The 25,070-nt window shown below is 40.3% G+C and overlaps 1 protein-coding gene across 1 annotated transcript in view; it reads right to left on the bottom strand.

Annotated features, from left to right (window-relative positions):
• Positions 1 to 3,091: 3,091 nt before the first annotated feature.
• Positions 3,092 to 25,070, bottom strand: part of HECW2 (HECT, C2 and WW domain containing E3 ubiquitin protein ligase 2) — a 153,412-nt gene continuing 131,433 nt past the window's right edge. The window contains exons 22-29 of the mRNA XM_071434546.1: positions 24,382 to 24,534; positions 22,270 to 22,368; positions 20,968 to 21,097; positions 20,238 to 20,384; positions 19,730 to 19,844; positions 18,870 to 18,955; positions 17,389 to 17,501; positions 3,092 to 11,934 (exon numbers count right to left, since the gene is read on the bottom strand). Coding sequence (XP_071290647.1) covers positions 11,823 to 11,934; positions 17,389 to 17,501; positions 18,870 to 18,955; positions 19,730 to 19,844; positions 20,238 to 20,384; positions 20,968 to 21,097; positions 22,270 to 22,368; positions 24,382 to 24,534 — 955 coding nt within the window. The 3' untranslated portion in view covers positions 3,092 to 11,822. The remainder of the gene's footprint in view (positions 11,935 to 17,388; positions 17,502 to 18,869; positions 18,956 to 19,729; positions 19,845 to 20,237; positions 20,385 to 20,967; positions 21,098 to 22,269; positions 22,369 to 24,381; positions 24,535 to 25,070) is intronic.

The following is a 25,070-nucleotide window of genomic DNA, read 5'->3' on the forward strand; positions in this document are numbered from 1 at the left end:
GCCGCTTCTGGCACAAGGCACCGATGGCGCGTCCCGGTCCCGCTGCTGTGGCAGCGAACCCCCGCAGCGAAAGGTTCTCGGTGTGTCCGCTGCATCCCTGAGCGCTGGAGCAGCGGGGCACGCGGGCAGGTCCCGGTGCAGGACGGCGTCCCGTGCATCCCCCGCGGTGGGGAGCCGGGGACATGACCGCGCCCGCAGCGGTTCCGCTCCGTCCTGGTGCGGGATGTGGCGGGGACAGAGCCGGAGCCGCGGGGACAGAGGCCCCGTGCGGGCCCCGCTGCCGCTGCTGTGCGAGTGACGCAGCCGGGAAAGCTCCGAGACCGCAGCACTGGCCCAGTCCAGTTAGAAAGCGAGCCATAAACCAGTTGTCACAGTTCTCACCGAGAGCTGCCGGGAACAGAGCGCTTTCAGTCCTCCTCTAAAAGTACACGGCTCGCACGGAGCATGTTTGACAATCTCTTAGTCATGCATGCAAGTAGAAACAGGGTCTTCAGAGCCTCCTGAGAAGGCCACAGGAAAAAAAAAAAAGTTAAAAGACTCCAACCTGTGGTTTCAAAGACTCAAAATAGCCTAAAGCATGGTTCAGAAATTAGTTGAAGTCAGAAAGAGTTCTAAAATAGTTGCAATTTGTTTGTCAAATTGATTTCCTCTGAAGCAATCCAACGAGCAAGAAATTTGCAAACATCCGTTTTATAATACATTTGTCATGAAGGCAGTAATAGTAATGTAGCATAAGAGTTTAAGAGCTGTGTATTTAATTTCAGCAGTGCACCATTAGAGTTACTGGGGTAATTCTGTTTGTGCCATGGCACTGCCAGTGAAATGGGTAATTGCTGTGTTTATTACAGTGCCTAAGTCATGCAGTCACAGCAAGGCTTGCATTAAGATGAGAGTAACATAAATGAAGATAAGAAAGCATTCTTGAAGAGTCTAGAATACGTCACACCATGTAGTTGGCAGACTGAGGTACCTACTGAAAACATGTAACTCCTGCTTGCTTGAACTTCCATCTGGCTTTTTAGCACTTTGAGCTGTGGATATTTTTGACAAAAGCAGTCCAAAATCTTTTACTCTCTCCCACAGAGTTTGACCATCTCCACAAGGTTCCAGATCATACCCTTTCTTGAGTATAACATGATTTCAAATACATCTGTCAAATAAAAATACAACATATGGACAGGATGGGTTTTGTTGAGAAGTGCTCTTTGTGCAGTATGAAAAGCAGGCAGCATTCCAAACATACCAAATGAGCCACAGAGTAAATTTAAATGATGGCCACAATTAAGATGTTTTAGGTTATTATAGCACATGATGCCAAGAAGTAAATGACGGTGCTTATGCTTGTCTCCTTAGCTGCTTTTTTGTCTTTACTGATGCTCTTCAGGATCTGCTCTACTCTCCCTTTAAGTTTTGAAAACCAAGTAAATACCAAAAATGCTTCATGACATGCATGTTATTGTACTCTTGGTTATCTGTTTCTATAATGCCATGGAAACATGAATGGCACTTAGAGAAGGGTATAATTGACAGGACTCCACCCTGAGGACTTTGGAATTTTACTTAGCTACACCACAACTGAGAAGGACAAACAAAGGTGGAGGAGGGGGAATGGGTAGGCTGAAGGTCACAACAGCACAGGATCACGAACTATTATTATTCCTAATGTATACACCTGGTCTGTGGGATCATTAAAAAATAGCAATTAAAGGTGTTAGCTTCATAACTCCCATTCTTAGTTACTTCTTCTCTGGCTTACCTTGATTATCGGTTCATTATAAAGCTGGCTCTTTTCAGCTTGTAGAGGCTTTCACGGAGAGAACGATTCCCCCACTTGATGAGCAGCCATTTAGCACAGCTGTGATGCACAGCCCCCGGTGATCAGAGGCACAGGTGTTCCAGGCAGCCAGCCTTGTGGAAAAAGCTCTGCTCCCTCAAGGAATGCTGGTTTCAGCTCAGGTCATGATGTTTGAAGAGATGGCACCTACCCTTCTCAGCAGGGAACTGTACAGTGGGGACAAGCACACGACATTAAGAGCTGCACAGCTGGAAGCTCAGTGTGTCTGAGCCTTCTCCAACTCGCTTTTATTTAATATAGGTCATTTAGAAAAATCTGATTCCCCCCGTGCTAAAATCTCTGCACCACCTTCTCACACAAGGCAGGCAATGCTCAGTGCAGTGGGAAATCTCTGGATTCCCCCCGGCTGCCTCAGTGTCACCCAGCACGAGCTCCAGGCCAACTGCAGTGTTTACACCGAAGGAAAGTGAGTGAGTGGTTGTGCACTCTGTGGCATCAGTTATCAGCGACCTGGATGAAAATACCTCATGAGTCTGACATCAAGAATGACAGAGAACAGATTCTGAAAGGGCTCCAGTCCCAAAGCCTTGCTTCTTCCCACAGCAGCTCTCCTTCAATGATTCAAGTTAGCTTGCACCTCATCTCGAGTAGCAGCAAGAGAATGCAAAATCACCTTCTAGAAAAAGTTTTTTAAAAATGGAAATGTCACTTCACCATCAGGTTCTCCAAACAGTTTGTGTAACACACAGGAGAAGTGTCAAGGTGCCATTTAACCATTCTCCTTGGGCTGTGTCGTGGTGGGGAGAACCCTTGCCTAAGAGCTGATGAAAGACCAGTTTCTCCCACTCTAACCACTACCATCTCGTAGAAAAGAAGAAGGAAATATTTGGTAGGGGCCACTGACTTTAATAAAAGAAAACAGAAGGCATTTCCCTGTGAAAAAGAGAGCTTTCCTGAGTTACAGCCACTTCTGGGAAGTATTTTGCTGCCAGCTCTGGTGCTTTGTTTGTCATAAGGGTTTTGTTTTTTTTCATACGTAGCTCTTATTCAAATTATGTTGCATATGGCTGCAGAATCCTTAATTTCCCCACTTCCAGAATCATGATTTGTAATATGCCAGACTCCACAGGCCACCAGAAATCACTTAGCAAAGGAGATGTCAGAAAGAGTATCTTGTGGTTTCTCTAAAGGTTTTTAAATGCTTCAAAAAGACAGAATGCTCTAAAGGTACTTACTTCAAAAAGGATGTTACAGCATATTCAGAGGCACAATAAAAGAGATATTTTACAAAGCAGATTTTGTAAGAAGATTTATTTTAATTAAGTGATTTCATGATGAAACATGGTCTTAAACAAAATAGAGATCAGTATGAAAATAAAATTATACACAGAAAATTCTTTTCCCCAAATGTTTTTGAGTAACAGGGAATACAACACAACAGTCCTGTATTCAAATTATGTAAATCTGTGAGCAGTCAAACATTATAGTACATTCCTTGAAACCAGGCACAATGACACACATTGTGTGCCCCTGTAACACACTCAACACATTTTCTATCTCTTCTCTCTGCCTCGAAGAAAAAAATCCTGAAATGTAATGCAATGTAAATAGGGAAAAGGAGGGAAACCATCTTAATGCTTGAAGCAGGTATTCCCCATTGAGTGTTTTGTGAAAGTCATGTACCAAATTCAGATGAAACTTAATCTGGCTTGTAGAAAGATAGAAAAACTTGGAATTGTATTTGATATACAGTCTTGTGAACACTTTAACTGAAAAGTATGGAAAGGATTAAAAAATACACCGTGTTCTACTTAAAGCTTAGAAATAAATATGCACTCCATATTCTCAGTGCCTGAAATTCTTTAAAAACAAAGAACTTGGTATAAAATTATATCAAGTAATTGTCAAAAATGAGGAAGATGCACCTATAATCCTGTTAGATTCTGGATGCCTGCATCCCCACTACAAAAACTTGTAAAACTCTACACACTTTCAAACATGCTGAATAATCCAAACTGTAACCTAGCAAGGGCAGGAACATCAACTGACTTGGGGGTAGCAGTATTCCACACCACATCCCTCATTACCACCTTCTCCTCTAAAGAACTCCCTTTCCATACTGTACCAGGCCTTACAAGTAGAAATGTTCAGTCAATTATTCAAAAAGCAGCCTTGCTGATCAGGATTCATGGATGCCCTCAAGGCTACATCATTCCCAGGAAAAACAGCGTGCAAAGAAAAAGCATCCTCCACGTGTGATTTATGTAGTTAATATTATCATAATTCTCCTCCTCCCTGCAATGCTGATAATAAACAGCAGTCTCCTGAGTGTTGCAGACTCATTGCAGAAAAATGTCCTGCTGAATGGAACTATTGAACCAGTATGGTTCAACATGGGAGTTGTCTTCTCATTTAGGACTTCAAGTTTATATAAAACTCCTACCGTCTCAGTGACCATCTTGCACAAGAAAACTCACAAGGAATTCCTCTCCTGACTCTCATATTCAATCATTCAATAGTCTTATCTTTCAGGTAAAAAAAACAGGTCAGCTTTTAGGTACAGAAACCCATCATGAAACCCTCCCACCCTCTTACACAGTATTTTTTTGATAATGTCATTAGAGTGTGAATGGAATCAAGACTTGCATTTGCTTGGCTAAAACTACCAAGGTCATTGAGAAAATTCTAATTACCCTAAGTGAGCTTTGGAAATGCCACATCAATCCTTGTCTTTGTTGAAATGCATGGTCCTTATACAACCATAATGCAAATATCAAGTATATTAAAAAAAAATACCAAAATCTGCATTTTGACACATCTGAACATTAGGGATTTGGCCATCACATTGAAAAGGGAAAGTCACCATTGGTTGTGGTGATTTAATCTTTTATCAGAAGTGGTATCCCTTGCCAATGCAGATAATAATAAACAGTCATTACTTGTACAAACATAAGACCATTTCCAGTCACCACCCTTATTTTATTTAGAAGCCTTAGTTTTCCTGAAAACAGCCCAAACAAAAAACCAACCCAGTCCCAATAAAACGAAACAAGAAAGCCAAACCACATAGAATTTTCTGATTGTGTACTTATTTTCAAAGCTAATAATCAGTTAAAGCATGTCCTGCAGTTGCAGTAACACCAATGTATTTCAGGATGAACACTCATTTTTTCCTAGGTGCATTATCATAGCCTAATTTTCAAGTAGGAAGTGTCCTGTTTTATATCCCAGGGCTCATCACAGCTCACTGTCCTGCTCCCTACCCTTGAAGTGCAGTCCTTTTTCTGTGCCTACTCTCAGCCTTGTGCTCACTCCAGCCCTCCTCCACGGCTGTATCTCTTGTGCTGCGTGGAACTGCCCTGTCTTATCATTACAGCACCTACAATTACATTCCTGCTTGGAATTATTTATGAGGCGTCCCAGATTTATTTTCTTATTCATACAGTAATCGATTTTAAAATTAGTGAGCTCCAACGTCTGACTGCAGTCAGCGTGGCAATTAAATATGATGTCTCAGCAAAATCCTCTTTTATTGACCTTATACTGCTGGATGGGCATTTCTAACTATGAAAAATGTAATCCTCGTTTAAAATGGAAGACGTTGAATAGTCAGTGGAGTGTTTCATGAGCTGCTTGTATTGCAAGTAGCAGGCATCAGAGAAACAATGAGCTTTTGGGAAAAATCCAGCTCAAGGGCTGCATGAGAAAGCCTCCAGCTGTGGAAGGCACAGTCCTCACTATGGGAACAGATCTCCTGCTGCTGTGATTTCTGGATCAGCATCACCTGCCTCACTGCAAAGGCTCTGCACCCACCTGGCCAACAGCCTGGGGCAGCCCATGGGGCCCACAAGTTCTGGCAATGTAAAACATTGCAAGCAAAATCCCCTGCCTCATTAATTTTGCAAAACCAAAACCAAAAGATATGTTACCCTTGGATATCTAATCAACTATTTTTAAAACCACTTTTATGACTATTTTTATTGAACAGCTCAGTCTTGATGTCAGAGTAACAGTCATCCTGTCGACTCTGGACTGAGGGAGCTGCTTTTGAAAGCAAACCCAAACCCAGAGTCTTACTGTGATATTACAGCTCCAGTCAGCGTAGGTGGTCAGCAATTGTCTCTGGGTGATTGCAGGATTATGTGCAATCAAAAGGGACAGGATGGATGGCTTTGGAAGGCAGCCCAGAATAAGGGAGACCAGAGTCCTGTGGAGTTCTGTAGGTCTATACATTTAAAAGCTAATTGATGCCAGCACAAAAGGATGTTAAATTAGTTGAACAATATACCTCCTGAGTGCTTAACAAAAGCCTCCAAGTAGGCAAGGCTTTTTCTAACACGGGCTGAATGAGAAGCTTCTCAAAGTTCTGAAAACAAGAAACAACTGAAACCCAAGATATAAAGTTGCATTATTCAGAAGTTTTTTAACGGGTGAAAGAATTGAGAGCAGCATAGCTCGGCTCCCTTTCACATCCATCATAGCTTTGAGAAATTTGTCAGAATACATCTCTAGTTAAAATTTTAGTATCATTATTCTGCAATGTAATCTGAAAGGAAACAAGTTCAAATTTTGAAATATTGACTTAGAAAGGGGCTAATCAATGAGTGTAGCTACTATTTCACATAGTCCTCAGGAGGTATTTTTAAATGCATTTAGAATACATACAGACACTTCAATGGATTGTAACCATTCCAGGAGCCCTTGACTGTCATCCTTTTACCAAAAATCAGGAGGAACCTTTCTAAACAGTGGCCAGAAGGTCAGTCATATAAAACAGAATTATCAAGTAATCATGATTTCACCTTAAAATACCTACAGCGTAATATGGCTCTGAGCAAAACCTATGAAGTAAAGTCCTAAAGGAAAATATTTAGTAAAAATACTACAAATGTTTAAGTAAAAAATATTTCACAGCAATGAACATCCCAAATAGTAGTAGCCTAATGCCAACATTAGTCAGTCTAAAGCTGAACAGAAGCACTATGAAGTTCATGGTTTATTTGGAAGACATGCAAAATATAAACCATCTTTCTGTGAAAATTCTGTGTTTGGAGGGTCAGCATTGTAATTCTGCATACTGCTAACTGAAGTGGGTTATACTGCCTTTACAGTAAAGTTATTCTTTTCCTCTACTATTTACCTAACATATATTTAGTTTTCCAGCAAACAAGTAATTTCAAATTCAACCTCCAAAAATTTTTTATTGTAAAATATTTAGGCAAAAGGCTAAACTAGTCCAAGAGCAGCCACTGTGGTTGCACTAACAAAATCGTAAAGAATTTTCTACTTAAACTGATGAGCCAGTCAACCCATAGCATTTTTGCAGTTCTGCTTTATAGCACATAACTGAGCCAAAACACAAACAGTTTAAGAAGCCAGCTTTGAGTAATTCTTCTGAAATTTTGCTTGGAGTTCAATTGCTAGCCCAGAGAGAAAAGGGTGAGAAGGGGAAACAACAATAGATGAAAGCTACATCTGCAATCTTATGACTGGAGATCAACCTTCTGCTCAATTCCCTAAGTGCTAACAGGAATATATTAACCTTCCACATAAAAAAAAGTGGCAGGAAAAACAACACTATTAGTATAATGCAATGCAGATAAGTTTCATTCACTGAAAACAAGTAATTTGCTTTATGCTATGGGAAGTGAACTTACACTGGCCATTCAAACACAGCTGCTGAAGTTTCCCTGATGTGAACAGGGATTCCCTCAGTCCAGAGGCAGCCTGCTTCAAGCAGCTCCATAAAACTCTGCAGCTACCACTGCAGAAACTCAGTAAACATCTGCAATTAATACTGCTGAGATTACATTTAACAACCAGATGATACCACTGCAAATGCTTCAGAAGGAATTTTTTTTTTAAAAACTTTTTTTAAAGAATTAAAAATACATAAGAAACCACAAACCTCTCCTGTTTCCTATAATTTTAAACTGAGCAAACTACCAGTCGGGTGCTCTGCCAGTCCAGCTCCTACCAGAAGCTCTGTGTGATGTCCTGCCAGGGCACTGCTGCCCAGATTTTCGGTTCCCCGAAGATTACAGCTATTCCCCGCCCCCGTGCCCCGGGGCCGCCTGCTGCCATGTGCAGCTCATGTGGTGCCCCTGAGCAGCCTTGCCTGGGAACGCACAAGAGCTCACCCCACTTACTCTCTAAGGCATGGTAGCATTTTTTATGGTAAGGTCAGTACAGGATAATGAAAATGATGTTTAAAAGCAAAAGGAGGGAAATATTTGATGAATTCCGAGGAAAAACAGCAGGCAGGGAGTGGGTGGGGAAGAAGGTCTGGATTGAAAGGCTTTCCTGTCCTGCCAGGTGCTGCTGGCAGTGTGACAGAGGTGGCAGATGGCTGTGCCCTGCTGCTGTGGGCAAAGGCACCACTGCCCTCACTGCTGCTGGCCTACAGACTCTCAATGGGTGACTGCTACAGCAGGTGCCCCAGTGCACAGCTTCATTGATTCCAAGCTTTTGTGGTGTATTTAGGAGTGTTCTGGCTGTAACCTGACTGCCAGCAGTGCCAGGTGAGCAAAGCACACCTCTGCTGGGCTGGCACACTGGGACCCGGGGAGAGAGGCCCTGCCCTGGCATGTGGGGCACAGAGGCCACTCTGCTGCCAGCCTGCCCAGCCTGCAGTGACCTGGGAGCTGCTTTCTGGCTGGTGATGTGTGGCTCCACTTCCCAGCAGAGCAGGAAACATGGGCTGCAGGAAACAATTCCTGCAGGGACATCCCCTGCCAGCCTCTGTGTGATGGAGATGCTGCGGGTTGAGTTAGTATGAGCTGTCATTGGCTGAAGGGATTCTTCTGTCCACTTTTTTCCTTCCTAAATGCAAAGCTCCTTAGCACCATCTGGAAAAGCTCTTAGGAGGTACAGAGCTTGGAAATGCTCCCCAGCCTTGCTCTGTGTGGACCCTCATCCCTGCTACACTGTGTCATAAGCAATAGCATTGTGGTTGCCTGCTGCAGCCAAACTGCAGGACATGAAAGCTGGCTTTCCCTTGGGACACATTTAATGGGAATGGCTTCAAAACCAAAGGGAGAACATTCCAAGCAGTTGCCAGGAGATGTGGGTATCTGACTAAGCTCAGGCTTCCTCTCCTCTGCTCCCTCCTTGCTAATCCCTTAGAGCAGCAGCATCCCTTACACATCACAAAGAGCCAGGTGCTCGAGGCAGCACAGGGAGCTGTACCCAGCTGACACCTCAGCCTTCACACAGCGTTGTTTTGGAGTCCCCCAGGGGATGTTGGCAGCACAGGAGGAAGCAGCAACTTCTCCTTAGTCTCTCTTGGCTTTAGTGCTACAAAGACTCTGGATTTTTTTAAAATTTATCTATTTTCTAACTGACAGCTGCCCCACTTGTGACCCTGTCACATCTTCACAGAATATTGGATTATCATGGCTGATTTCAATTATTTTTACATGCATAAATACAGAACAAATGGGTGCAGTAGATATATTTAAATAAAAATTGACAAGATGCATTTATTGTTTTAGTTTTGTACAAAAGCATAACTTAAAAGGCAAACTAGTATAAACTTACTTTGTGCCAAATATTTAAACTTTTCATTCCAAAGAGTATCTGGTTCAAAACTTGTAGATACAGTTTCCACCTGGGAAATCTCTTTTTTAAGACCACAGATAACACAGTATTGTAAAATGAAAATTCTGTAGTCCCTCAACCAATCAGAAGTTGCATTCTGCTCTGAGTGCCAGAATTTTAGCTACTCAGTGAATGGATCCCATGAAACATGAGCCATGCTGGAGTGACCTGCTGAAAAGTCAGTTTCCCTACTGCTCATTCATGTTCTGAAAAGAGATGTGCATTAGGACCCGTGACATGCAATCTTAGCAAAGACTGATAAATATACGTGTAGAAACAGGGCGATGTGTTTGGATTTTTCTTTGCTACTTCATACCAGCCAGAAGTAGCCTAAGAAAACCTAAGTTACTTAAGAGAGTCCCAGATGTCATGCAGAAGCTCAATTATCCTTGAAATAAAAGAATGCTTTCGCCCTGATTTTGCTTTTCCTTTGCACATGTGCCATTTCCTCAGTAAGTCTGAAGGGTTTTCTCAGTCACCACCACAGCTGCAGCTGCCTGTGCCTCGGAGGGTGACTGGCAGTCTCTGCTGACGACATCTCCAGGGACGCTCGCCTCTGCTGGAACAAACCTCCCACCAGAACAAGCAGGACACCTCCCTCAGACGCCCCTTCAAGAGCCTCCAAAGCAAGAAGGTTACTTCAAAAGCTACTTTCCCTGCAGAACAGAGCTTGCTGTGCTGCAGCACTACCAAAGGGCTCTAGCACAGAGCTGGATTCGTGTTCTTGTCATCCAGTGTCCAAGTGCAACTCCTGCCATTTGAAAATGTGGTGGAAGCAGCGCGTGACGGCAGCTGTGCAAGAAATGGGGCACAGCTGCACGAGTGTTCCACAAGACCATCTGGAGGAAAAGTACCAAAAATAGAAGCGAGCAAGCCTCGTGTATTTCAGCAAAATTAAGCATAAAGAAATCGGTGTCCATGCGGTGTTTGATATGCCATAGAAACTGCTTCAAATAACATTGGATAAGAAAACTATTTATCAGTGAAAATGCAAGCTTGGACACTACGAACAGTTTACATCTTGTAGGTGTTCACTGATACAGGACAGTGGCATTATGACCAGTGGCTCACCTTAAAGAAGTTATTCATGGTTTTCCAAATGAGCTAGTGTTTTACAGTGCTGTACAAATAAAAAGTTGTGGGGAGCATATGAAATATCTGTATTAAATTCCACTGCATTAAGTTATCCAATGCATGAAAAATGACCCAGATGCATTTAAAATAAATGCATATTACAATATCACATATAGTATTATAAAATTATTACTTATGTGCACAGTCCTGATATCTATAGACATGGCACTGTGAAGAAAGCCTGGTTCCTAAGCATTTTTATAGATATTTGATAGTGATGCAATTTGCTATCAGTCAGATCATAATGTCCCTTCAACTTTGGTACATTCAGTGCAAAATATTTTTGGGAGTTTTTTTACTCTTATAAAAATAAAAGGCATTTTTTCCCCTGGAGAGTGCTTAAAGAATAAACACTAGCAGAATGTCTGTTCAAGCATGGAAAGTGACAAAACAGAAATAACACTTTTGTTTGCTTGTTTCCTGTTTACACTCTAAGAAACATAATATAACGAACCTATAAAAATAAACAGAAGTCACTGTGTTAGGGTTTTTTTCCTGATATGCTGTGATAAATTCCTAGTTTCTTCTTAAAATAGTTTCCATGCAGTATAAAGCATAAAATCAGTCTTATTAAGTTTATAAGTTCATTGTAACAGCTCATATTTTGTCATACACACCACTGGCAAATGCATTTCCACAAACCTCCTCAATGCACAAGCTGTTGTTACATCCTTTGTTGCTGATTTTCCTTCCAACTCACTTCTGCCCCAGGAACTCGAGCTCTATGGTGTTCCCCATGCAGGCACTCGTAGTCTTAGGTAAAGCAAGACTATGCTGTTATAACATATGGCATAAAGTAATGTACCTTCATGAATTAAAAAAAAAAAAAAAAAGAATTTATAAAAGTTCAGTTGTATGCTTTTTTTGATAATTTACTGGGTAGGTAAGGGACTGAATGATTTCACATTTTGACTTGAATTTTCTATTGAACAGCTTTGATGAAATCCAGTCCGTGGGTACATGTCAGTTTTGCAGAGGCCAGATGGATCACAACATGGCATCACGTTTCTGGTTTGCTCAGAACATAAACTTAAGAAGTGTAGCTATCCCAAAAACCCATGGATTGCAACACTTGGCTTTCCCTGCACACCAGGCACCCTCTAGTTTCACTGTTGAGAATTCTGCCACTACCACAATGCTTTTTAATTGCTTCACAAGCTCCTTCGTGGAACCTCATTATTTGAATTGCACCATGAAACAATTTTCCTCTAGGGAATCCAATATAAAAGTTCATTCATTCCTTGAGAAGACAGATCCACAAAAGTCCAATGAGCTGGGCACTGTGGTTTGTGTATCACTCAAGTCCAAAAGTACTTGTCTCTTCTACTGCTGTCAACAGTTTTTCATATAACATAGAGAATGATGGGTAAGGGGGAAGGTCCAGACGATTGAAACAAGTGTGAGCCCTGAGGGGAAAAAGAGAGAGGAGGTGAAGAAGTGCATTATTTGAAAAGTTCAAAAGAGAACACACAGATTGGTATGTGCTTGAATAGAGATGGGCAGATAGTATTCTTTTGGAAGACTTTGTTCTGTCAAATGATGTTTTCCAACTGAACAGGTAGTGAGGTTTAATCTACTTTCTTCTCATTAAAATAAGCCAGTAAGAAGCATTTATGAAGCTCTTTAGAAACATACTGACAGTCCAAAAGGCATGGGATAAATTTTATCCATCAAATGTGCATGAGAAAAAAAAAGAATGATTTAGCATGGTACAAGTCAAACAGTCTGGTCTGAAATCTTGGCTTTAAATGTGTCTTCTGAGATGCAGCCTTTCTTTTCTGTATGGATGATACTTGAATACTGTATTTGTAATGATAAGATATTTCCACACATCTCCAGATCTACAGGAAACAATTCTACAGTGGTAAAAACCAGATAAATTAGATGCTCTTCCTTCTACAGTTCCTTGGCATATAGATGGTGTTTTGAGGCATACTGCTTGTGCTGATATTCCCAATGGACATATCTGCCCTAGAGGCCAGCAGCCTTTGGAATTACAAAAAACCATGCACAAACCTGGTTGCTAGAGGTTGCCCTGCTTTCTGAAGTGTGTGACCACGCATTTTATTTCTCAGTTTTTGAAGTCCATCTACCTGAAGTTTGTTGACACACTTGGAACTGTCTCTCAAATCCTCTTCCAGGGAATGAAAAGGGAGATAACAAAGGTTTCTCTTCATAGTGGAACCATGGGTATCATTGCCTCACCTCAGGGCATGCTAAGGATGGTACTTTCTAAAACACTGAGGTGGATGAGCCTGCTCTAATGAAATAGAAAATGTATTAATGTGATGGGATCCTGAGGATGAAATTATGCAAAGAGAAACTGGAAGAGGCATCTCTTCTGCTCTAAAGCTTTGTAACAAAGCCTCACTTTAAATTGATTTTCGAATTTTGGCAGGTCTCTGTTTACAAATACTTCAATCTTTTGCAATAAAATACATCATAGAATTATTTATTTAAATTCAATCCAGCTGAAAACCAAACTCTTCCTGCAGTGCCCTGCCCTTCATCAGTGTGATCTGTATTATGCATAAATATGTAAGATGTTAAAAATGGAAGGACTGAACAAGTTCCCTCCTCACAGCAAACGCAACTCCTCATTTAACCTACCCAGTCCCAGAAATCCAGCTGTCTACCACAGACCTGCACAGGCTTCCTCTGAGCCAGAAAGTACTGCCTTCCATGTGAGCAAATTCATTAATTGCCACTTTAAGTGCCTCTCAGCTCCCATCTATGGGAATGGAACATGGAGTGAAGTGGGTTAATCTCACTTGTTAAAAACCTCAGAGTCCATTACAAACTGGAACTCACTGAAGCTGAAACACCCACTCAGTTACAGCCTTTCGTGTCATAGAAATATCAGGCTGAAGATATGTATACACAGCACACAAGGTCACACCATTATTATAAACACAGTCCAAACACCAAATATGCAATCCCTTTAGAAAACATTGCCTTTAGCACCCTCCCCAAATCCAGTACCCTTAGAAGAACACTGCTGATACATGCTGTGTAGCAGAGATGGCATTTCCCCACTCCATATTCCAGGGGTCTGGTAAATTTTTTGTACCCGGGCATCTCTCTAAGGCTCCTGGAGGAAAGCTTTCTTTTTACTCCTCCTTTGCCTTTCCAAAAATCTTATAAAATAATATCTATGATACAGATTATATTGTTCCATGTCTTGCAGAGTACTTAAAAAAACCTGAAAATAGTCTCTTATGACGAAAGAAAAAGAATTAAGACCAGCAGCAACTGGAACTCAGTGATCCCTTGAATTCAATGTAGAGTGCTGAAGAGTCTTAGGCAATTAAGAGCCTAACCACATGCTTCTGCTCCATGGGGCTGACAGCCACTCATTAGAACTATGGATCATGCTGTGTGGGCTGTAAAACCACAAATTATAAAAGACACAGTATATAATTAGCAAGGGATTCATTACGAACTGGTTTAATAGTAAGCTGGCATGTTGTTTACATTTATTAAGAGAACTGAGTTTTATCTTATTTTGAGGGCAGTTTTGAAAATGGAATCACTTACTGTGGAAAACCAAGTAATTAAAAAAGACAAAAACAAGACCTTTGTCTTCTGAGGCGATGCAAGCTTTTCCAACCCCAGCACACAACTTCCTAAGTCCTTGAGACAAACATGGTTTTTTCCTTCTGGGTAGTATCTTCCCATTCCAACATTTCAAACCACATGGGCACTGACTGTTCATCTTCCTGGGCTCACATCTTATGACAACATAAAAACCCATCTTGGTTCCTAAAGTCTAAGTTCCCAGATTCCCAATTAAATTCCCTTTCACTTTGATTACCATAGTAAAAGAGAGTGATTTAGGATTAAAATGCAGCAGTCAGACATAAATATAATTTCCAAGTCAATCATCACATGAATGAATAAATAATGTACAGCAATGAACCTGGAACCAATTTCTCAGCATGGGAGTGAATTGAAAGAGTAATGGTCCCTTCCCCTAGTTTAGTCTAATCTGCAACACAGTGTAAAAGAAGGAAGTAGAAGTGGCACTGGGGTAGCAATAGCTATGCTAGACCCATAATAATCAACCTTTCCAGGGCCTTTTACATGCTCCCTAGTTAGTGTCAAAGACAGCAATGCAAGCTGGGCAACCTGACATGCTCCTCACAGAAATCTCACTGTTTGGATTTAGCAGAGCTGATTACACAGCAGTCAGAACAGTGGGAACTAGGCAAACATCTAGTGAAAACTTTTGTGTTTACATTCACAGCTGCTCAGGCCACAGTCACATACCTAAGTGACTATCCTAGCTGCCCTTTGTGTCTCAGACCAGGAAGATGAGATGGGGATGGGTATTCTTACGTGTTTTCAGCACTGCAGTAATGTTTTTAGAAACAGAGGAAGAAACTAAGTCCACTGACCTGTTAAATCCTCACTTTTGCCACCCGAGCACCGAGCACTATCAAATTTCACAGGCACTCCTGCTAAGAGGGCAATTTGCAAAGTACAAGCTGCTAGGAGTGAGTGATGGTGCCTTAACATAAAAGCTTTAGTTATCAGAGAATCAGTAAGAGTCACAGAGTCCTAGGGCAGCGTTCCCAGCAGATCCAGCGATGTGTTTACACATGCTGGGCTTGTTTGGAAACCTCTTGAAAGCGGCTACTCGGGGTTGTAGTTACCGATGCGTTACCTCCAAGCCAGCAGTACCTGGTGTTTGCACAGGGAGTCTCAGAGGCTGCTGAGACCCAGGCTGAAGCTGCACTGCATCCAAGAACTACACGTGTGAAAATGCAAACAGCACTTTTGGCTTGGGGCTTAACCCATTTCAGCACTAAAATAGAAGAGGTTTCATTTTTTATGAGATCAAGGTTTACCATGTGTGAATACCAGGAACTGCTTGCTCATGATGACTGCAGGTGTTTGTCACACACAGTTGTTTTTATTTTAATTCTCACATTGTATGGTACAAACGACCCAGAGAGACAAGATTCAAATGTTTGCTAACCAAGGGAAAGTGGGATAAGTGAAATTTCAATGAATGATACAACCTCTTAAATGTGAGGAGCTGGTATTTCCCCTACACTTGTTGAACAGCCTATGACAATTCTCCATATTGCACTTTTGGAAGCAGTTTTATTCTGCAATTTATCTCAACCAGGGTTCTGCATAACCCTTCCAAAGGAAATTCTGAACATCCTGTTCTGGCAGGTCCTGACCTTTTCCAACTCTGCTTGCAAGCACCAGGAATTTCAGCTTCAGAGAATATATGGAAAAAATCATGCAATCTCTTTTCTTACTTAAACTCACAAAAAAAAAATCTTGATTTTGAAGTCAGAAATTATTTTTTAAAAAGTCACAGCTTTTACTTCTTAAACAGAATCAAAGCTAGTCCATAAGCCAATCATAATCAAACTATACAGGAACTTATTGGGCTACAAGATATTACTAGGTCCCCAGATGACATTTGATATGAAATAGCAATTTTCAGGATTTGGATTCCTTTAATCCTCAGTTGCCTGGCTCTCATTTGTGCTGTAAACAGGAAAGATGGCTCTTTTTAAAGGCCACCTGCTGTGCTTCTGGATTTCATAGCACCACTTCTGTGTCCATGACCTTCTCCATGCAGTTCTGATGGCAGCAGCCAACCCAAGAGACATTTTTGCCTCTGACCTTGTGCTGGAGGAAAAACCTACATGTTGCTGGTCAGAGAGACTCTGAGTGTCTCTGACAGCCACCCTGTGTCTAAGATGAGACTCTGAATGCAAGTTATTCCTGAGGCATCTTGTTTATGAGGAGTGGGTTTAAGATTAGGGTTGAGCTGCCTCCATGGATCAGCCCAGCCCAAAGCCACCTCCAGAGGCTGTACACAGCATACTAAAGCTGAGGTCTGATTAAACAGAGTTAGGCTGCCCACACTCCATGCACTAATCTGTGTCTAACCACTCCTAACTCATTCTAGAGGCTGCAGAATCACAGAACTGGGTCAAAGAAAATCTCCCAGCTATCAGTCTCAACACAGTAAAGACAAGAACCTGTAATTTTCTGTCAATGAAGAAACCAAGCTGAAGGTGGTTTTTTCATCATTCACATTATTAGTCTAGTCCTGGCATTGTTACCATGGACATTTGAAGATAACTCTTTTTTCTGCTCCAAAAATTGGAAAGTTTTTTTTTTTAATCTTTTCATCCTTCTCCTCTAAACCTGTCCTACCCAATATAAATTGCAAGGCTTGTACATCTCAAGTCCTGCTTTCATATCTTGGACTCTGGTACTGTTCCTTTACCCTCTTCACCTATTTCAATTGATCTTACTTGTTCTCTTTGAAATCCTCACCTTTTTTGTCTCTCTTGCTGCTTCTCAAGTGAAATTACTCCCTCTCACCTATTCTGCACTCACAACTTGCCTCTTCAGTTCACCCTTGACATCAGACCAAGCATAAAAATTGTATCACTGAACTATACTATAAAGCCTGTGTCTGATGCAAAAAATATGATAGTAGCTTTCAGTCAGACATAGTCACAACAGCTATTTCATTTTAATTCATATTCATTTTTGGTCCTAACTTGTGAACTGCATGTTCAGTAAGTAAATACTTGCACATTTAATAAAATAAAGTATGTCAGAAGTAGCTATCATTCTAAGATAATTTTCCATGAGAAAAACACCACAATATGGATGTCAGCCACAGTTACACTGCCTTGTCCAGCTTAAGAGACCAAAACTGAGTTCAAACCAAAACGGATGCATCAGACACTGCAACAACAGGGAAGGAAATTTGCATGTGAGGGAAGCTATATTTGCATACTCAGTGAAAGCTTGTTAATGTTTGTCCAACAGGTGATCTGTTACCCCAGAATGGCCCTGTGAAGCCCCCAGAGCTGTACCTTGGAAGAGCAGTGATCTTCCCCCACTTCTCCACGCAGAAGCGCCTGGGCCCGTTGCTGCCCCGGAGAGAGGCAAAGCCTTCGTAGGGAATGCTGGACGTGCCTGTGACAAACTGGCAGCACAAACACCCATCAGGACAGGCTGCACACAGGGGCTGGGGGGACACAGCAGCACACCCACCACAGCCCAGACACGTTTGGAAAAGCATTTGCAAAGCGAGGAAATTCGTGAGGCACAAGCAATAAATGCTACTTTACATGGAGCTCAGGGCAAACAGACTGTTTCCTGGCTGGGCTCTAGAAGAGGCAACTTAGCAGATTGATTTCCTCCAAAGGTTTTCTGCTACATAAATATTGTAGAATAACAAGCTATCAGTATCCAGTTACTCAGACTTAAGCCTGAGTGAGTTTTTTTGCTGCTGTTTCCTGCATTAAAAGGAACTAATACAAAACATAGTAATATCTGGTGGCTTTGTGCTATGCCTTTCTAGCTACATGGATTTCCTTTGCTTTATAAACCACAATTAACTACTGTAAGAAAATGACAAAATTCTGAAGGTTAGATATGCCCACTGACATTTGCTGAAATACTGACTGGTGAGCAGTTTTATTTGCAACCTGTCATGAACAGATCAAATGTAGCTTTTGACAGATCAGAGACTATTTAATTTGTAATGACCTGGATATTACAAAAACTTCTGAGTAACAGATGTGACAGGAACATACAAGGAGACATTCCTGTTTTTCCATCAAATGGGATGTTCCACACTGCCTTTTTAAACACTTTAAAAAAATACTTAAACAGACTCAAATAATTCATAATTCAGTGATCAGATAAAAATACTGAATTTTTAAAACCAGCAGATTTCATATCAGATCAATAATGTGGTATGGTTTGCAGTGGAGGTTTGTCTGTTTCTTTAGAGACAGGATGGATTTAACCTGAACTTTAAAAATTTAACTCAGTAGAAAATTTAGCTCAGTAGTAAACCCACATGTATAAATATTCTTCTGTTGAGATTTTTGTCCTTCAGCAGCAGGGTGACTGGAACCTGCAGGTTTAGTGAAAATTAAATTGGACTGACTTTAAGGTTTCCATCATTATTTTCTAATTTGAAGCCTTGAACTTCCATCTAAGCTTTCTCCTTCCTAAGCTGTATAAATACTATTAACATTTCTACCTAGTGACATAACCAATTACACAGTTTTCCTTTTCTATCTTTAGGAGTCTTAATGTACTTTTAATCAAACAATAGTAAAGGATTATTGACATCAGCCATTGTATCTTAAATGTAATTCTAAACTTAGAAATCTATAAAAATAGCTGTGAGCTTCTGTCACTTGAAATTATTACATTTAAACTCTGACTCAAGGTATGCCCCCTAGTAAACATCACCATAATTTCTGGGTATCCAAACCAGGATGGGGCTATTTTAGCATCAAATTTTAATTATTTTTACACAGATCAGCTGATTTCTTACCTGTAAAAGTCTTAGACGTTGCTCATTGTTGAACCTTTCCACAGCAGCCCAGAACCACCGAATTACAATGTGATTGTCATGATAACCTGTTAAAACAACAAGAGCCTTTATACTTTTAGGTGCTATGAAAGTGGTTGAGGGAATAGCTAGTAAGCTTTTCCTGGTTTGGCCCTAGTCACAATAATGCCATATTCTTTATTCAATTGCATCAAAAGGCAGAAGGTGAGAGGGAAATACTCCTAAAATGCTTAGAAATCCTAAAGGCAGAGAATGAATGTACTATGACAAAAAGAATCGATATTCCTTGTGCAATCCTTTCTTCCATTAATCAGTCACTAACAGGAATGCCAGTTCTTGAAATATTCCAGTACTGTGCTATTTATCTATCCAAAACCACAAATGATGCTGCAACCATCTCTCTCACAGTATCTCACAGCTCCTAATCTTCTGTTGTTCTCAAATTGTTTCAACTACCAGCCTGCAGCCACTGTGATTGCTTCTAATTTCCTGTCAACTTTGAGTGTGTAAAAAAAAAGCAATATCCAACTAAGAATGGCTACCATTTCCATTTCTCCCCCAGGTCTGGGAGGTGCCTCCCAGTGTGCAGCTGAACATGGCACTTTCTGTGGAGAAGAGTGTCCTGTCGTGCTGCCTCAGCAAGAACGGCCAAGAAAGAGCTGCAAGGAGATGCAACAAAGCAAACTAAAGTGGAAAAATTACCTTCCCCTAACACTAACTTAACCAGAGAAGCTCAAAAGTTACTATAAATGTATCTCATGGGAAGGTTCTTTACTGTCTTGAAAACTAGGTAGACCCAGAGCCCTTGACACTCTCACTGAACAATTCAAAATTCAAGTTACCTCCTCTGTACTCTGTATTATTTCTCCAATCACTCAAGTCAATTTCTGCTGTTCCAGCTATAACCAGTTCCAGTTCTCTGGCATCAAATACAGACACCAGTCTTGCATCAACCACCTGTGAAAGGAAATAAAATGCATTTCTTCATGTACTGATTCGTGCCTCCCCACAAAATCTGCTACTAAGGTATTTACCAGGTATCATTTCAGGTAATTCAGAATTCAGGTTTTGTCTTTTTAAACAAACAAGTCTCAGAGACCCAATGCAGAAACAGAGCAAGGATTCAATGCTAATCATACAGTGATTGAGAGTATTGTCCAGTGCAAAGTAGATACAGAACCATAGTCTTTATATAAATTACTAAAAGAACTTTTTTACACTCCCTTCCCCTTCCAGTATCTACAAGAGCACTTCTGATTATATCTGGGACCCCGTATTTTGGAAATGTATACAAGGAGAAAAATATTTTGGATGGAGAAAGAAAGTAAATTTAATTTTGGAGCTTTTTACCTCATAGAAGCCACGAACTAGGCTTTCTGTTTGTTGTACAACTCCTCTCTCAATTCTCCATTTCACCATTCTCTCTATGTATTCTTTCTTGTTCTTTTCAGTGACTGGGATATTGGCACCTCCTGGTTTTAGTTCCCGTTCTGTGATCTTAGGACAAAAAATGACCATGTGACAACATAGTTATTATAAAGACAAAAGAAGGAATTGTAATAATTTAAATTTTTAAGCTGAAGTAATTCCTTAAAATCACTAACCAAGCCTGACTAGCAAACTGGAATATATGAAGTAAGAGAACATACAAAAAATCTTTTTAAAAATATTTTAAATTCCATTTAGTCTGAGGAACCTTCATAATTAGATTTAAGAATAAGCTGAGAAGAAGAAACCATCTTTACATCGACTTTTGAAGTTTTCTGAATAATACCTTAACAAAGGTGTTGTAATACCTTTGAATGGCAACTTTGCTGCAATTAAATTCAGGTAAACTACATCTGCCAAAGCAACCCTAAAGTCTGATATTTCGGATACTCTCCAGAAAATCTTCTTAACCAGAAGAACGTGTTTGACCTGTTACAAATATTAATTCCTCCCCAGATTTCAACATTGGTTTCACCAGCAGGAATTTTTTTAATACAAGTTCAAGGCAGCATGGAGAGACACCTGTTCTTCTGTCCAAATAAATGTTTATCTAGCAGGAGAATGCACCAAGGAAATGAAGAAACTTGCACACCTGCCCAAAAACTTCTTCATTTACAGTAAATGTGAGATCTAGGATATCGTGTATGTCATTGTCTTTCATCCATTGCAAACTCTGGTGAAACTCTTCATCCAGATATTCCAGGTCACTCAGGTCACAGAGTCTGACAGAAGAAAGAAGAAAACACACAAATACAGATGATGGCAGCAGCCTGTGCTCAGTAACTAAACTCAGACAAAACAGACTGTGAATGGGAGCCAAGAGAAACATTAATAAAGAGGACAACTTCAAATCTCTGTTTATTTGCCTGGTAACAGCAGTTACTGTAGAACACAAAATAACTCTCTAAATATACAAAACTCTAGAATTTAATTTGAAGGCACATTTCTTCTTAATGGTGAGTCTGCCCCATGTTTCCTGAGAAGCACATTTAGGAATTATGAAAATACACAGATTGAAGAGACAAAGAATTGAAATAATAAAAGAAATTTTAAGATTTTTTTAAACAAGCAAGTAGTGTCGTTTTTGTTTATGTAGCTACACTGCCTCATCTCCATCATTTGTTGAACAGCTTAGATTTCCAGCTTACCACATACTTACCATACTTTCCCTCACCTCATCCTTCTCACTAAGATGATGCTGCTAGCATTTAGGTGTTTTAAAAATGTATGTGCAGTAGGAATGGATTAATTACTCGCTACTAGAACATGCACTGTTTTATAGGAAAAAAAATAATTGTTTCCAGACTTCTCAAAACCAGCTTTCAAATAAAAAGTAAAGCACCTTAAGCTCATTAGGTCTTATGTTCCAGATATGCTGAGCAAGCACAGCTCTCATTGCTTCAGCCAGAACAGAAGCAGTAGTTCTGGAAACTAAGTCTGAAGTCTATCAAAAGTACAGCTCCTCAAAATGGAGATTGCCAACAATCAGTCTAATCTGAGAATGCATGGTGCAGTCTAGGTTATGAAGTGATTCATATCCTATCCCGTGAGTCATTGCATGACAAAAGAATAAGAACTCTATTAATATCTGGAATAGGCCCACAGCACTGCACTGTACCTCTTCAAGTCCAAGATTTTGCAGAAGAAAGCTGGTAACAGGGCTAAAACAAAACACGAGGTTCTCATCGTGTTCTCACAGATCACAAACAACATTCTGAGGTAGCGGAAACAAGGAAATTTTTCAAAAAACTCATGGATCTAAATCAGTTTAGTAAATTATAAATAATGGCCTGTCTTCTTTGTCTATACAGCATCATAAATAATCCATACACAAAATGGCATCTTTGATGGGGAAGGAACCAAACAAAAGAGGAGACAAAACTATTCTACTCACATTCGGAGGAGGGCTTTATAAAAGGGTCTTGTAAAAAAGGCATCCAGCAAATATTGATGTATCAGAGCAAGACCAAGAATTCGACCACTAAACCTGAACCTGGAAGAGAAAGAGTTACAGTCATGATACTGAAACTTTGTGGTTGTACACTGCTCTGTCATCAAAACTTGCATGTTTTTCCAAACAGCATTATTAAATCAGACAGCTATGTCTAAATTGTGGTATTTTTGTTTATTTCTTGGGTTTCTTTAACATTCTCAGTAAGGCACAGGGAAAAAAAATAATAAAAAAGCAAGACTGCAGGGTGTGGAAAATCCCTCAGATACCTAAGTTACAACTGCTCAAAAATGTCAAATCCATATTTAACCCAATCAGCCCCTGCCAGAGCAGCCACTTTATAAATGCATTATCTCTCAAAATGATAGCCACTGTCTCTTTTTATTTCACACCCCTACAGAATTACCTTGTTTTCATGATATAGAGAGGCCAAAGGTTTTGCTACTCTTTCCCTGGCTGACAGCTCATGCTGCCTGTCTTTCCTACTTACAGGAGCTCCTTGCTCCCTCTTCTGACTGTGGTTAAGGAGTCCTCTGTGTATTTTCACAAACAGTGCCAGAAAGTTTTTTATGCATTGCAGTGCTCTTCAGCCCTATGTCAACAGGATCTAAATCTCCTTCTCTCAACTCTTTCTTCCCTTATTATCTTCATTTTGTTGGGTGTGTAAGGAGGAAGTTTGCCAGGGTTGAGAACAAATGACAGCAACCTTGAAATAGGAGGGTCTTTGCAAATATTCCCATGAGAATCAAGATTCATTGTGAAAGCTCGTCCACAATTCTAGAACTAGATTAAAGTCTAGTGTTTGTTTTCAAAGTAAATGTTTCTTGAACTTTATGTATCCTTAACAACATTTCTCTTGGAAAAAATTAGAGCTTTATGATACCTGCTTGTACAATGTTTGCAAGATGAGGATGTGACATGCAGAGCCTTCCCCTTCCCATGCATAAACTGCTTGTCACAGCTGCATTTTCTGAATTCCCCCTGGGGCTGTACAAAACCAGCACTCTGAAAGAGACAGGGGCCATGCCTCCTTCATTCCCCAGGTCTCTGGTCCAGCACTGCAGAAGCCAGGGATGAATAGAAAACGTTGGCAGAAGCTGCACAGCACATAAGGGTTTTCTCTCACTCTATGCCAGGCTGTTCTGCCTTTCCAACAGAGACTTGAAGTACTGGAGTTCAACAGGCAGGTTGCTTCCACTAACTGAACTACCAACCAGTTAATTTTCTTTTCATTTGTAAAATTAGTAATGAGATTCCCCTCTGATACTCATTCTTCATAACTGGCCTTCAAAAAATAAGAACTCAGTGCATATCTGTCCTACAGAAATGAGCAGCTGTCATTCCACTATTAATGCAATCCAACCACTTACACAGCAGAACTCTCTGTTAATAGTCACAGCACAGCTTTACAGATTTATGGTGATGCCATGGCTTAAATCAACTGAGGGTGATTTAAACTGGCTTATAAATGTAAAAATAGGATTATGCAAAAATCCTTGATAATTATTTCAGAAGCAGGGGTGAATGTACAGACTGTTTCAAAGCTGTGTGATCAGCAGTCTCCCCCCTACCCCCAATTAAGATATTACCACAGATCTCCTTCCAAAAGGTATGCTGGGGTTTTTCCACTGAGGAGATCTCTGTACTCTTTAGGAAGACTCAAACAAATTACATACAGTAATATGTACCTGAAACCTCCTTAGCTGACAGAAAGTCAATGTGTTGTAATTTTTTCTTGTTTTTTTTCTAATACACAAGAGGTTAATATCGCTTTCATGAAATGACTACTAATGTACAAGAAATGCAGGGAGTTGTGTTGGGAGACAATCCCATGATACATGTTCCAAATCATAATTTTGCTGACCTTGTGAGAAATAAGATCATTAAAAACCACAAGAGAAACCAAAATCAGGGAAGTCTAAAGAAATGCAATTATTTTGCTGCTGGTTACAAAGATGAGATTCTGTGTTACATGTCTGAGCAGATTCGAGCAGTTGTTCTACAAGTGGGAACAACAGAAAATGTAAATGAAAAACAAAAGAAAATAATTCTTACCACTCATGGTGATTGTCTACAAAAGCAGACATGGGACTTATTTGTACTGTGTAGGTATCGTTGGCTGAATATTCAAACAAACCATAATATGGATTGAAGAGCTCCCTGGACACCAGGAAAAAAAATTCTCTTGATGGTCCACTGTAGTCCAACCTTTAAAGAAAAACCTGACATTACTATGAAGTAAGAACCTTTTTTTTTTTTTTTTGAATCTACATTCCTTACACTATATTTTTATTAAAATTTCGTAAGATTTTAACCAAAACCCTTATCCGTGCAGATTGCCTAATGCTAAAGTATGTGGAACTCTCAAGGGACTATTCTAAAATGGAATGGCTTGGAGGACTGGAATGAAGTTCTCCATGTGGGCTGCACTCAGAAAAAAAAACTTTGGCTCCAGCTGCAGTGGCCTCTGCCACAGGAATATAACCAAATAATTGGGGGTGGCCAGGGTGGGGAGGAGGAAAATCATGAAAAGAGCCAAAATCAGACTTATCTTCATCTGACAAATTAACAATGAAAATAAACAATGGTCATATTTTGTCTTTGCAGACTGCAGCCATAGGACAATTGGAGGGATAATATTTGTGTTTTCCCTAGCAATATAATCTGAGATTACTTCAGTGATTTATGTTTCTTGGTCTAAATTTTCTTGTCTGTCTTCCAAACTTGAGTGTATTTAAATGTCT

This window comes from Agelaius tricolor, unplaced genomic scaffold (genome assembly GCF_023055355.1).
Source record: "Agelaius tricolor isolate 1412-34295 unplaced genomic scaffold, bAgeTri1.0.p SCAF_10, whole genome shotgun sequence".
NCBI lineage: Eukaryota > Metazoa > Chordata > Aves > Passeriformes > Icteridae > Agelaius > Agelaius tricolor.